Raw genomic sequence first — 15,193 nt, 5'->3', positions numbered from 1 at the left:
ATGTAATGTAGTGTTTCAATCAAGTCTGTTGGTGCAAGACCTCCAGGTTTAATTTCTTTCAGAACTAATTTAGGACCTGTTCTTCCAATCATTTCTACTCATGCTTTACATACTACATAACGTTACTGGTCTCGTTCATGGTTTTGCTGCTGCTCGGCAGGTGCAGCACTATCACAATGAGTGGAACAATTCTTCTCTTCATACTCCAAACTGTGCATGTATGTAACATTAACATGTGTCTTGTCCCTACATTTCTCCTTTCCATGTGCACTTGCACTTCAGATTCCAGGTAACCTTTTCATCTCAATCCAGTACTGAACCCATGTATTTGTCCAGCGATGTGCCTGGGCCATTAAGCACTGCTGGAACCAGCGTGATAGAGAACGCAGATGAAGACATACTCGGTCACTTTACAGAAGTGATCTGCAGCAAGGCTATTGCTGAGCTGGAGGTGTTATACCTTTGGACCAGAGCTGAATCCATGGAGTTAATATGTCTATACTGTGGTCTTTAGCATAACCAATATTGTTCAGGTTATCATGTCATTTCCATTGACTCATGCCTTTTCCAATGCCTGATAACTTTGAATAATGACGAGTCCTTTTCTGTTGCTTCAGTTGCTTTCAGTTCCTGGGAAAGGAAATGGTTCCCAAACTAAAAACGCTGGTTTGGAAGTTCCCATATATCCAGAATTTGGCCAAGGAGATGCCACCTTAAACTTCATTGGTCTTAAAAATGTTAAATCTTTCATTCTGAAAATCCTAGGAGCTGGGATTTTTTTTGTCTGTCAGGAGCTTATACTCCATTTGGTCCATCAGAATGCCTATTTTGAGACCTCTGATAGCAAGAACATAATATTAAGAAAATATCACGCTGCTTGTTTCTAGTCTTCCACTCCTCGTTCTTCCCTGACATTTATGATGTTTTAAGGAACCAAGATCAGACAAAACAGTAAATATGATTTTGATGACTGATATCTTCTGTAATGTTGTATACTTAGGAAAAGTGGTATTTCAACCTGTGTGCATCATTAATTTCTAACTTTTGCAACATTAAATACAACAGTTGCTACAGTCATGAAAGAATCGAAGTTTGGAGGTTGGGAAATAAATTGTGACTGGCATGGATAAAGAGTTATTAACTTTTGTTATTGGAAAGCTGATTACATTATTGACTGTGTAGTGACTTCATTGTGAACAAATATGGTAACCTAAAACCATGGGTTTTGTACCTGAACTATAGTTTTTTAAAATTAATATTTCAACAATGAAAGATTTCCATTGTGAATCCTCTTGCATTTGTTTCATCATTAAATCTAACACTACTATTTGCCTTTGTCAGGAAGAATAATCTAGGATTAACTACTCAAAAGAGTATGTTCTCTGGTTATTTATCTTCATTAAAAATACCTCAATAAATGCAGTTGCCATTCTTTCACTCTTGTTACTCAAAAATTACAGCTAGCTTCTTTATAACAATGTCCAGATGTCAAGCTTAGAGACACATAGTGCTTGGGGCTTAACCAGTGGAGGGAGTGGGGGTGGACACGGCTTTATACTAATATATTGAAATAGTTTTGCTGACACTTAGAATATGATATAGAGGGGATTTTATTATTATTTTTCTATTCCTGAGACTTTTTTCTTTTTTTCAGGATAAGTACAGAGTGGTTTTCATCACTACTCTGCTTTGCTGATAAATATTCTGAACAGGTTTTTTTTTGTTTGTTTGTTTTCTTATATTAGGTGTGGTCCTAATATCCCTTGCCCTCTGCGCAGATGCAGTTATAGGAAATGTACAGGAAAAAGCTATGAAGTTGCACAATGGTTCTAATTCAGAAATGGTAAATACCAGATTTGCAATTTTAAAAGAGCACGTTCTATCATAGACAAGGCATACAATGACAAAACATGAAACTTAATATGCTTTTCTCTTGCATGTGTAAAGAAGGGCTCTTGGTCTAGTATTCTTGGGGTTTTCTGTTTGTTTGTTTGGGGACTTTTGGTGGGTTTTTGTTTGTTTTGTTTTTTAACCTTTCAGGGGTGCTGCTTTCTGTGTGCAACTTCAAATGTATATTCCAGCTACAAAAACACTTATTTCTAGCAACAATTTCTTTGTCTACCCTGCAGGCCTGAAATCAATGGAGTGTTTTCTGTATGATCATGCACTTAATCTCTGAAAAATATATACTGTTCTTCTGGTATGCATAAGCATGTGTTACATGGAACATACTGCTTTTCTTACTTTGCTAGACTTCTGATTCTACAGTGTGCTAGCATGTGAGAGGCAGCCTTTTTTTAAGCTTTTGAAATCAGTAAAACTCTGACTTTTGGAATGGGTGAGTATGTGTGTTCCTGATTCAGTGAAGTACATGATTTTGAAAAAGCCTTGCTCAGTATTTTTTATATACTTATTTGGAATGCGGATTATCTGACTTTTTTTTCTTTTTAGATAAAGCTTATGTTTGAATTTGGCATCTTTTTCTCTAAAATTGAGTAAATACAAGAAATTTTTTTATTATAACAGACATTATTTGAATATGCCACAAGTAAAAAATTATTGAAATTTAAGTTGCATATTTGGCATGTATTTGACAATTAACTAGAAAATCTAATTTCTCACTTATGAGAATAGCTTCATAAATGGAGAGAAAATTAGTTAGAAGGAAGCTTCATTTATGGATGAAAGTGATTTAGGTTGATTCAAGAAGTTTGGGCTGCAAGTTTCTGGAAAGTGGAAGAATATACCTGAAAAATGTCACTGTATTCTTGTTTTTTATTTCTGTACTTTTCTTAGTATTCACTGTTGACTGCTCCCAGAGGCAGAGATCTTAGCTAGATGGACCTTACCTGACCCAGCGCAGCCTTCTATAGCTGTAATCTCTGAAATCCGAAACAAAGTACAGTCTGTAACTGTTTTCTTGCCCACTTTGCATCTTGCCAACAGTCATCTGACAGTTGTTAAGTGCCTTACCTGTGATGCCTCTGTTGTCTCCAGAACTTTGCTTTTTATTCTGCGTTAATCTGACAATATTGGTCTTCATATTGTATACTCATACTACTTGTAGAGAATCAGCGTAGTGATTAAAGATATAAAGGTTTTGTTTGTTTGAGGCCTAGAGATTACACTCCAGGATTTTGTTTGGAGAATTCAGAGCAGAAGTACAAGCAGAATTTCAGAAATCATTTGTCTAGACCTGAGACTGTGGATGAAAATTTAAGAGGTCTTCTGAATGGGAGATCATGTTTAATGGACAGTGATCTGGAAATAAAATTGAACAGTAAAGGAACCTGTCATCCACAGGATCTCTGTTTCATTGCTGAATTTGGAACTTGCCCTGGATTAAGCAGTTATGAAAAGAGAAAAGATGTCTTGCGGCTGAAATAGTAACCACTGCTCTGGAAAGTTATACCTGATTTTTCCTTGTGTGTAATTCTAAGGAAGTGACTTATATCACACTGCCTAATAAGGAACTAGCAATGAGGTGCTCGGTCCTGGTTGTGAAAAGTGAGGTCTTTGGATGGTTTGAGAGAAAAGCTGGATGCAGAGGCAAATGAAGAACTAGAGACTAACTTTTGTGTGTATAAACACTGTAAAATAAGAGCTCTGAAGATCAGATCATTGTTTTTTAAGAGGTTGAAAGCAGTTTGGCTCTTGAAATGTATATTCATCCTCCTTTATTTTAGAGCAGTGATGTTTGTGTTGTATCATGGCATTGTTATTAATTGTTAGTAGATTTTTTTTTGCAAATAATTGAGATAGTGTAACAAGAAAACAATTGATGAAACCTGTGTCAAAATAAGTAGGCCTGTAATTGACACTAAGCTTTGAAAGTATAGTAAATCAGTATGTTCTAGCTGGTAATGTGAAGAATAGTTCTGTTCACTGTCTCCCTTTTTCACAAGAAAAGGCCAACTAAATGTTGTCCAAACAGCTAAATGCCTCCCACTGCATGGGAGGATGTATGGATGGGCAGCTTCTGTTGTTGCCTCTACATGGGAAAAGATAGGATGAAGATTCTTTTGTCACTTTTGTATGAAGCTATGAGTTAAATAAGAGCACAGACAAAATGAAGAGCTTACCTGTTCTGAGTACTGAACTAGGCCAGAGCTGGTTGTATATGAAAATCTTGATCCTGTCACCATAACGCAGATGCACCATGTACATGAACTGAAGTGACACAGATGAAACTTATGTGACTCTTCTTCTGGCAGTTCATAGTGATTATGTGCTACCCTTTGCACATTTAATGTAATACGGATCTTTACTGTGCAGGATAAGTCGCAGAAAACGAAATATGTTTAACATAGTATTCAAACTGTTTAACTATATACTTGTGTGAAGTTTTATTTAGGCTGTGAAATCCTGAATTGGAAAGATTTACCACAGTCAACGTTGACCTCAGGATATTATTAACTGACTAGCTTTACAAAAATTTTTTTATGTAGTTGTGGGTAGGAAGAATGTCTCTAACATTTGCTATTCACTTTTCACTGTACATCAGCTATTTCAGAAATCCTAGTTAAAATATCTTCAAACACTGCAAATTCAACTCTGAGAAGTTGAACATATTAGTAGGGACAGACATTTGAAAGCATTTAATTTTGTCCTTTTGTATAGTATCACCTGGTAATTATTTTCTCTTAAACTATTCTAGGTTTTGTATTCCTATTCAATAGGTTTTGTGTATATTTTATTTGGATTAACATGCACTAGTGGATTAAGCCCTGCAGTAACATTTTGCTCAAAGGTAGGTATAAAGATTTCCTTTTTTCTATGAACAACCTCATTGGAAAACATTGCTCTGTATGGTTTAGAAAATCTCACCACTTCTCTGAAGTTATATTTTCATCACGTAAACTGGTTGACTTGTATAATTCATACATTAAGCAAGTTGTTACAGTCTTTGATGTATAAGATAGGGTAATGTTTTAAAAAATAAAACAAAATCAAGGACCAGACTTATGAGCTTATAATTTCATTATCATTTTTCCATTATTTAACTAAAATTAAATAAGGATGTTTGCATGAATGCATTGTTGAACAGCTTATTATTGCTCAAGCAATTGATTAAAGTCTGTAGTTTTATGTCATTTTGCAATACCTCAGGGTTTATTTTACATTTTCCTGACAGGCTTTTTTTGTTGTTGTTGCAGCATCCAGTTCAGACTTACGGTTATGCATTCCTTTTCTCCCTGACTGGGTATTTTGGCATATCCTTTGTTCTAGCGTTGATTAAAATCTTTGGTGCCCTTCTGGCTGTAACAGGTATGAACAAATGATATTTTTCCTGCTTTTGGTATAAAAACATGAAGTAATCTTATTCTATTATTTAGGACAGAGCTTTTGAGAATTGTTCTCACTCTGGCTTTTTTCCTGTTCTTTGTGCTTACTGATCGTGGTTTGTGTAGCATGGATCTTCTCTAGTAATATGTGTTTGAGAGCTTCCTGGTCCTTTCTCTGCCACAGTTTCAACTTTGAAGAGCCTGTTAAGTGATCTTGTGCATATAGACTGTGCTATGTGTTAATGCAGAAACAACACACTTCTGAACAGAGGAATTGCAATGGAAATGTGTAGCAAGGTATAAGGGAAAGACAGGTAGTATTTGAAACCTGGAAGGAAAAGAAAGGATGTTCCAGTAAGGCATAGTAGGCAGTGTCATAGTCTGTAAGCACAGAATTTCTGGAGATTTCCAACAAATGGTATTGCTAGAAAAACTGTGAAGAACTTCCCTGAAGCTTCTGAATGTCCATATACTCTCAGTGGAATGCTGCTGTAGCAATGTTAAATGTACAGTCCAGATTCAGTTCAGAATAAACTCAAGTGGAACAAATCCTGACTTTTGTGATGGTCTCCTCAGTTCTTTTTATTAAACTGAAAGGAATAAAGGGTGTGTATTGGTTCTGGAAGTCAGGATTTGAATTAAACAGACTTCTGGTGAGTTGTGTAACAGCTGCTGGGTTATCTCTAAATTGGAACTTGCGTATTCATGGGACAGGTACAAGCCTATTGTTAATGACAGAAGCAGACTCCATCTAGTCTTTCAGATCTTTTTCTAGACTTCCGATGTAATTGTCCCCCCAAAAATGGAAGCAGTCGTGTTTTCTGTTAAATGCTTAGTACAGCATGTGACTGTATCAGCCATGTCAGAAGAAACAAATATAAAGAACTTTGATCAGTAATACGTTGAAAAGATTTGGGCCACTCGCTGGTGTGTCTGCTAGCTGCACGTGAATGTGGAAAGATGTAAGTCCCTAAAGTATGTCAAAAGTTACTGGAATCCTCTCCAGGCTAAGAAAGTCACCAAATGCAGTCTTGTTTGCTCCTGTGATAGTTCATGCGCATATAAAAAGTTTCTGTGATGTGGTGTTCTCACCTAATAATACAATAATTTCCTATCAATAAATGCAAGTCAAACCTATCTACACTGACATGCTCCAGGTATGTGATGGGTGAGGAAAAGGAGGACATGAAGCAAGAGGCAGTCACAACTATCATAGATTTTCAGCCTTCATAGATACTCACACTTGACTCTTATCCCATATGCAACTGGACATATTCTTCACGTTGAGTAATCAGTCATCTGGAAAAATCATATGGAGAGATTGAAATCCTACTAGCTGAGATTGTCTGGCTCTCTGTGAATGAGGAAGCCACTGAGCACAATGAGTCTCAGCACTGCGCTGGCAAGTAATGTCATCTGGTTATGCTTGCTCTTTACTAATGCATTGGCTGATGTGTGCCTTAGAAACAATGAAAAGTATTAAAACTAAACATATTCTGTGTGGAAGGACAACTGTTTGGCTTCAGAGAAGGAAGTGTGTTCAGACCTTATTGATATTTTGTATGCCTGAGATCCTTGATGGAAGAAGCGGTATAGAAAATGATTAAATCAAAGGAATCGCTAGCAAGACAGATGCAACAGAAATTGCAGCTCAGAAATTATTGGTACTTGTTTATTGTGACTTGCATCTGTATTTGTGTGGCCGTGGCATATTTTAGTATGCGGCGTTACCGGAGTGTGGCAAAACTAGCTACAGCCAAATGGCATAACTGTATTACAAGTGAATGCTTTTAGCCTGTATCATTATGAGTTTGTAAAACCGTCAAGTGACTGAAGTGTTTACATATCATAATGTCCTCAACTGTTGGAATAAGGGGAAATGACCCTGCTGTTCATTTTAACAGCAGTTAATTGTAATGTTAACATTTTTTATGCATCTAACAACACTAAAGAAAAAGTCTGACACTGATCATTTTTCAGCGTCTTCCTGTACACCTGTTTTCAAGCTGTCCCTAAAATTATTACTCTTTACTATATGCAACTGCTATAGAACATAAAATTGTTTGTCTGTAGAAGATTGTTTCTTCCAAACTTAAAATGTAACTTGAGTGTATTTTTCAAAAATCAGTCATTGCCTATCTCGCTTCTCCTATCATTTATATAGTCATTACAGTAGTCTGTCAAGAACAGTTACACCAGGCTCGTTCCTTCCTCAGGTTACCTTTTCTTAAAACCACAAACGTTAGTCACAAGGGCTTGGCGGGGGAAGGTGTGGCAAGATGCCATGGAGCTACTTTCCTCTCTTCCCTCTACCCCTGAAAGCTGGTTTCTGTCAGGTGATGCTCTACTTCATTCACAGTAGTGTAGAGGAAAATAAAGACAGTTGTTTTCTGACATGAGGATTGCATGCTCTGCTCTCCTATTAATTGTTGCTTCTGCAGCACATCTGTTACACATTTGTTTTTAACAAAGTTCAGTACGTCTCCTGACTGGAAATTGGCCCAGATCAGAGGGTTGGTTCATGTATTAAAATAGCTCTTTAAAAAAAAAAAAGTCTTACTGTGCTAAAATATGTTTAAAAATGCTGTGGAATAGCAAACCCTTCCTGGGTTTTCTTATACCTGACCTTGACAATCCTAACACTTGAGCCCTTTCCATCTTGCCTGTAGCAATGTGAAAATGTTTATTGTGCCTTGAAGAACACCACATTCATTACTGTCCCTCCCACCCCCCATCCACCCTCCCCCTTCTTGGGGGGGAGTGGGGTGAAAGAGTTTAATGAAAATTGTATTTCTATTAGCAGAATGAGAAATTATCAGACTTAATTGGGAAAAAGAAGAAAAGGCACTTAATTTAGAAGGAAATGGTTACATAAATATTTTAATTAATAACTGATTCGAAAGAACAGAAATAATCGCAATTAGAAAAACTGAAGTAATTTAACCATTTTTTAAATTATTCATCTGTAAACTGTTTTCTAATTAAAACTCAATTTTCTTTTTCATTCTCCTTTAATTTTTCATGTATGAGAAAATCATTTTATTTGATGTGCATAAATTTCTTAAAATGTAAAGAAAATTGTTACTAAAAAGTTGAGATGGGGGCAGATAAAGCAATGGGGAAGGCTGTTTCTTCCACTACAAAACATGCTTTTAAGTAAATATTTGTTTGTGGGGGAGGGTTGGGGAAAATGAAAATTGCTTTACTGGCCATAACAGCGTGAAAATACATCAGTAGTCATTGGCTCCTTTTGTCAGTATGTTACAGTAAGACTAATGTGGATGTAGTTATACAAGTAAGGCTTTCCAGGATGATACAGTAAAAAGTACTTCATGGTAAGCAAAATACTTTCTGTTAATAAAAACCATAGTTTTCTTCTGGTGCAGACAATTGTACTGGGGTCTTTCTGAAGTGAGAAGCTTGCACTATCGTATATCACCTTCTCTTAATCTCCATAGCTAAACTTGTACACCTGGCTGCATTGTTACTTTTTTTTAAAACATTTTCTATAACTTTTACTCATCTATTGATTTTGTTTCAGTGATAAACTATATAGGTTTCCCAGTACGCAACTTGCTAGCAACACTGTATTCTTGTTCATAGCAGATAGCATTGAAATTGTTCAAATAATTGTTGGAGCTATAGTTAATTTGAGAGTAACCCAAATAGATGGTTTAATTCCATTTTAGTAACAGGATCGTGTTCTCAGCTTTTCTTACTACCTTGATTCTTTCTAGTGATAAGATCACATGTAGAAGAAGGTCTCTAAATGGTTTTGATGAAAACTTCATAATGCATAATCATTGAAGTCAGATATCCTTGGTCTCTTAGGTTTCTAACCAAAATTGTATTTCTCTGCACTGTTAGGTAAATTTTCAGTGACTTCAGAAGAATGAGAAGATGCTGATCCCATTCCACTTAAAAATAAAGCCCAAACCACCACTGAACTGTAGTAACATGAGATGGAAATGGCAAGAGATTTGATGTATCCAAATAGTGATACCACTTTTTTCTGCTTTAACAGATTAGTTTATACCATCAGTTACTTGCAAGGATTGTTTGTTGCTTTCAGATATTGTGGATTGATTAGCATGAAGTTATTAAATAGCAAGTCTTGTTCTGGAAGTTTCTCTGCTGCGGATACTGTGACTGGAGCCGATACTACTGATGCAATGTACTTGTTCCAAGCAGCATATGGTTCTAGAGCTATTTTGCACTGGACTGGTGTCTCTGCAGTCTGTGTTTGCACCAAGGATGATCATCATTTTAGCCAAACACTTAATTATGTAATGAGGTTATTTACTAATATTGAAGACTATATTATGTGCTTTTGCTGTAACTGAATTCTTAAAGAAGTAAATGTTTGTTTTCCTCTGCAGTAACAACAGGAAGAAAAGCAATGACCATTGTGCTTTCTTTTTTGTTCTTTGCAAAGCCATTCACGTTCCAGTAAGTATTTATAGTTTTAAATGGGTTTTTATATATTTTATAAAAAATAACATTCTTGATCATGGAAATAAAACAACAGTAATTAATCATACAGGCTTTAATGCTTTTCATTTTGTATCTTCTACAACTGTTGGCCATCTGCTGTAAATATTGACTGGCTTGTTGATGTTGATCATGCTGGAGAAAATAGTTTCCATTTTTCTAAAGGCCTGGAAGACAAGTTATTCCATGTGTTGGCATTTTTTTTGGTTTTTTTTAAGAAAAATCTTATATCTAGTGCTTATGACACTTGATAAATTAATTGGGTACTTTCTCTGTGGAGGAAGATTTGGCATTTTCTCCATTATAGTATTGTTTCCCCTTTTATGAGCTCAGATTTGAGTTCTTAGCTAGCCCTTTTAAATAACTGCAAGCTTCTATCATCTTGTTAAATGAAATTGCAAGATTTTTGAGCTTGGGTTTCTTCCCTTTTTTTAATTTCAAGGAAGAGCTTACATTGAAAAATGCAGCTAAGTTGCTACATTGATCCTAATTGCTTCTGGTTTGAAACAAAATAGTATTCAATTTTATTGCTATGTATAAATTTATTTGAGATTTAAGAACAAAGCTTACAGCCAAACGCCCAAATGGAATTTACTCCAGTTAAAAATCTTGAGGCTTAAAATAATGGAGAGTTGAAACAAAAATGTGCTTACGTTGGGAAGTATGGATCTAAGGCACTAAGTGAGAACACGTTTTGGACCAGTAATAGAGAGTATAGCTCTCATAACCATGGGAAAGAAAAACATACTAAAACCCCTCAGGACTACTTCATTCATGTGAGAAAGACAGCTACTGTTTAGTTATTATTTAACTATAAATGCACCTTAATAAGCTCTCCAGCCAGGATGGGAAAAGGAAGGCTGGAAGGATAGTAATAATACGGATTCAAGCAAATTCTTTCTCGGAGTCCACTAATTTGTGGGGTTTTTTTTCCTTAAACCCTTCTCTCCTTAATGTAGGGACTTTATTTTTATTTAATCCCCAAATACTGGTATGTAATCGCTACAGATAAAGTGCTAACAGTAACTTTTTTCCCCTCCTCTCCCTCCCCTTTAGGTACGTGTGGTCAGGCTTACTGGTTGTCCTTGGTATATTTCTTAATGTTTACAGTAAGAATATGGATAAAATCAAACTGCCTTCACTGCATGGCCTTTGGAAAAAAAGCGTGGAAGAAAGAAAAACAAGGACGTTGTCACAAACCGTATAGACAGTGGTTTATACCTTGTCTTGACTATGACTTATTATTATTACTTTATTTGAACAGTCTTCAACTGATTCACTTTCCAAAGGGAACATTATTAAAACCAAAGGAGCTGAAGGCATATTGTCTGCTTGCAGATTGCTAGAAATGCACATTTTTGTGAGCCCTTTCTTTAGAGCACTTGAATTCATCATAAAAGGTGTTGTAGGCTATTGTCAGATGGCATTATTAGATAATGAAGGACAGCAGCTCCTGACAGACTGCTGAGAAGCTGCACTCCAAGTGGGACACAGTAGAAGACTAATTTGGGCATTTTAATAATATTGGCCATGTGGCTGATCTGAGATTAGTGGTTCTTTGTCTTTGTTAATTGTCTAGGCGGGGTAATTTAAATGTAATACTGTATTAACATTTAATGGAATCTAATCAGCAACTGGTTGACCAAATTGCGATTTTAAAGGTGGAAGGTTTAGAATATGGTATGTTGTCACTCTTTTTCATTTTAAATAAAAATATTGGGGTTTTTTTAAGTTATTGATTAGATCATCACAGAACGTGGTATTTATTGTAATAATTGAAATTTTTATGGAAATCTTATGGTGTTACTCTTTTTGATTATTGCTTGCAAGTAACAAAAATGAGATTGAGTTTGTGCAGTCAATACCCATACTTTTACAAGGGGGGAATGGGCTTTTAGGCCTGAACAGGGTGAGAAAACAGAATGAAAAAGTCATGATTGAAACAGTGGCACAAGGAGCTGTTATTTGCTTATTCTGTGGTGAAATACAAAATTTTTAGTGGCCTGTGGCCCTCCATATCATAGTGGTGTAAAGAGACACGGAAGTCCTCTAAATTAGTATCATTGAATCAAAACTCCTCCTTTTCAGTATTGGAGTAAAGATTAACAGCATCTGCTAATGTATTTGGAGTATGTATTGTGTAAGTCTTTGTGTGGTCCTGTGATGAACTTAAGAGGATTAGGGTACAGATTACAATTTTCTTTATTTAATGACAGCAGGAGACAATGTACTAACAGTCTGTCTTTTTCATCATGAATTTAGGAAGACTAAGTCCATTTATCTCTCTTACTTTCATATTCAACTCGCTTTTGAATCACTTGCTGTCTCTTTCATTTTATATATTTAACAAGAGCACTTTAAAAATACTAATCACCTTACAGTTTATTGTTCTCATGTGGTCATGACTTTGTTGTTGTTGCTGTGTCCCTTAGACGCATCTTGGTGTGTGTTCTTTCAACTTAGACAAAAGTAAATTGGATAATAGAATTGTATAGTCAGGAAGAACGTACAAAGAATTGAAATATCTCACAGGATTGCCTTCTGCCAAAAATAATAGTTTATGAAATTATTCAAAATGTGCAAAATGGTTTTTCAGACATTTCGGAAGAATTGCTGTTCCAAGGAGCTTGTAATCAAAGCACAGACACAAAATGTGCCTTAAATTTTGCTTACCGAGTTGGGAGCTAGCATATGCCATATTAAGTATGTTATAAAATAGAACATGGAATACCATGGCCACCTTAGCACGATGGGACAAATAAGTGGAGTGGAGAGCTGCGCTAACGTAACTGCGCTGTTTCCAGCACTCAAGCTACTCCGATGTGTCAGGAAAGCTTTTCAACCCATATACACCCAGTGTTGCCAAGTTAGGAGAATTTATTGTGTGTGACAATTTCTTTTTTTAAATTCCCAGTTGCTGCATGATTGATTGTGTCCTGGATAAGGTAGAGAGGTGTGAATTTGACGAACAGATATGCTTTGAAAGAGGAGGATGGCCTGCCATGGCTATCTATTTTCATGTTGCAGCCAAAGTTTTATGATAGGATATGAAAAAGGGTTACAATTTCAAATTTGATGCAGGACTGCATTTGACTAAGTCAAGGGGATTGATACACATTTCTTTCTCCATAATATTTATCAGCTCTTATATTCCGTTGAATTCTTTTCACGAAACGAAGTTGAGGTTAAGTTACCTATCAAGCTTAAAAGAGGGACAGTTTTTGAACCATTGAAAAGAAAGTCATTATGGAACATATACTGCTCTGTTCACTAGCTTGGTGGAACTTGGTAATTAGCATTTGAGCATCGTTTTGACAATTTTTCAGTCTCAGTTTTGCCATCTGTAAACTCTGTCTGTTGCTAAACTTTATTGAACTTCAGGAAACCAAAATTATGTGAAAGCTACCATACATACAGAAAGTCATAGTAAATATAATTTGTTTGGCATCTGTTTTATATAAATAGATGAGAAATCACTCCCAAAGTTTCTGACTAGAATTCAAATGTAGTGTGTAGGTTGCCAAACTGTTTATGTAACCCAGTTTTGTCTCTATTTTCTCTCTTTGGAGAGCATAATGTTCACAATCATTTACCTTTTAATTTATTCTTTATTGTATACAAGACTGAGCTAATGGAGCATACGTTAGGGGAAGTTTTGATTTATTTTTTTATTAATTTTATTTTTCTTAACTATAGAAATGTATGTTTTGTTTTACAGGTGTACTTCTGTAAAATGATTTTTATAGACAAATGAATATTGTAAGTTTAGTGTTAATAGCATAAATTTAAGAGATTTTTATTTTCATAGGTGTGAGTCTAGTACTTGCTAATCAACAATATGTAAGCATGTTAATGAAAATGCACACACAAGTGAGAGTAGTTCATAATTTGCCACCTGTCATGGTCTGTGCAGTTTCATGCTTTCATTGAGACGCTAAGAAAACCTTCATTTCAGTGAATTGCTGTTTGTGGGTTTTTTGATAGCTTTATAGCGCATGCAAGTAAGAGAACCTTAATCTCCAAGTGTTCTTATTGCAAAAATTTCTTCTAGGTTCTTCTGTACTGTATATGTATGTTGGTTTTGTGTTGTCTATGAAATATGAGTAAGGGCTTGTCCACAAAGTAACTGTAAATTCTTTATTTTTCATGTAAGAGCACTTCTATTGGGAGTGTTGGTTAACCTTTCCTAATGTTGCTACGTAGGCCGATCATAACAACTTTTGCATTTTGTACTCATTGGCTCCTGGACTCTTTACAGTAGGCATTACGAAACTACAGAAAAAACCATTCATTCTGTTACCATAAAATTTATTATCTAAATATAATGTGAATTAGTTGCTTCTTGTTACTATGCTACACAACTTTCTCCTCTCTACAGAAAAACTGTGATATAAGAATTAGTTATAATGGGATTGAAGTTCACACTAAAATTTAAGACTGCTCAAGGTCTCCACTGATGTCAGCAATCTACCTCTGTGATACCGTCACCTTTGGAGGACTGAGAGAGCTCTGTTTTCCTAAATTAGTATGCATTTGAAGTTGCTTTCACATTACATATTTGCATTTATTTGGCACACTTGAATACTGAAGTAATTGACTGTGCAGTGGATTTCTTCAGTATTTCAGTACGTCGCTATCATCAAACTGCTAATTATTCAGATACCTATATGTGAATACAAGTGTGGAAGAACTAATGCTCTGAACCTCCTCCCCGCCTCCAACCCTACAGTGTTTCCTGATACTGCATTAAACTGTTTTTCTTAATCTTGTTTTACAACTCATGTGCTTTGAACTTACCAAACACTTTAAGCTAAAACTTAGGCATACGTCATTCCTACTTGTCCTCCTTACTTTCTTACTTGTCTTTCTTACTTTTGGATGCTAACTCCCTTTTTGACATGCTCTGTTGATGCACTGTGGATTGTTTCAGGTTTCTATTCCTGCATTTAAGGGCTCACATCACACTATTACAGATTGGTCACATTCCGTGTTTTCTGCTTTATATCAGTTATGACTGTCTGGATGATTCTTTTAAATCCTTTTTTCTCCACAAAAATATCTTTCCGTTTATACTTTCTGTTATCTTTGGAAAGGTCTTGATGAGTACATGTATGAGTTAACTCCTTGACCTCATTCCATCTTCCAAGAAAATCTCACTTCTCCCTTGCTTGCCTTTGAGAACTAAAGGAAGAGGAAATAAATTATTGCAAGTGCTCTTTTTTCTTTAATAAGTGCCTTCCTTACTTAACCTGGTTTGTCTTAATTGTTTCTTTTCTTTCTGCCTCCCGTGCTCCCAGGCACAAACAAGCCCTTCTCTTACGTTTGACTACTGCTTGTTCAGTCAGGAAACTTTTTGGGTTGTTTACGATTCTGGAAAGTTGTATAGAATTGCATTTATACTCTGGAGGGCAGGAAAT

The 15,193-nt window shown here is 35.7% G+C and overlaps 1 protein-coding gene across 5 annotated transcripts in view; it reads left to right on the top strand.

Annotated features, from left to right (window-relative positions):
- The window catches only part of SLC35B3 (solute carrier family 35 member B3), a 33,030-nt gene extending 21,461 nt beyond the window's left edge, over positions 1 to 11,569 (top strand). For 3 of the 5 annotated variants that reach the window (XM_075142665.1, XM_075142664.1, XM_075142663.1), the window contains exons 6-10: positions 1,746 to 1,843; positions 4,658 to 4,750; positions 5,157 to 5,268; positions 9,665 to 9,734; positions 10,833 to 11,569. In XM_075142665.1, coding sequence (XP_074998766.1) covers positions 1,746 to 1,843; positions 4,658 to 4,750; positions 5,157 to 5,268; positions 9,665 to 9,734; positions 10,833 to 10,983 — 524 coding nt within the window. In that variant the 3' untranslated portion in view covers positions 10,984 to 11,569. Of the gene's footprint in view, positions 1 to 1,745; positions 1,844 to 4,657; positions 4,751 to 5,156; positions 5,269 to 6,442; positions 7,312 to 9,664; positions 9,735 to 10,832 lie in introns of those variants that run through there. The other 2 variants (XM_075142667.1, XM_075142668.1) reach the window with 2 other exon arrangements.
- The last annotated feature ends 3,624 nt before the right edge of the window (positions 11,570 to 15,193 follow it).

Source organism: Calonectris borealis, chromosome 2, assembly GCF_964195595.1.
Source record: "Calonectris borealis chromosome 2, bCalBor7.hap1.2, whole genome shotgun sequence".
NCBI classification, from domain to species: domain Eukaryota; kingdom Metazoa; phylum Chordata; class Aves; order Procellariiformes; family Procellariidae; genus Calonectris; species Calonectris borealis.
The sequence above is the reverse complement of the archived record's forward strand: the minus strand, read 5'-3'. Positions and strand labels throughout refer to the sequence as shown.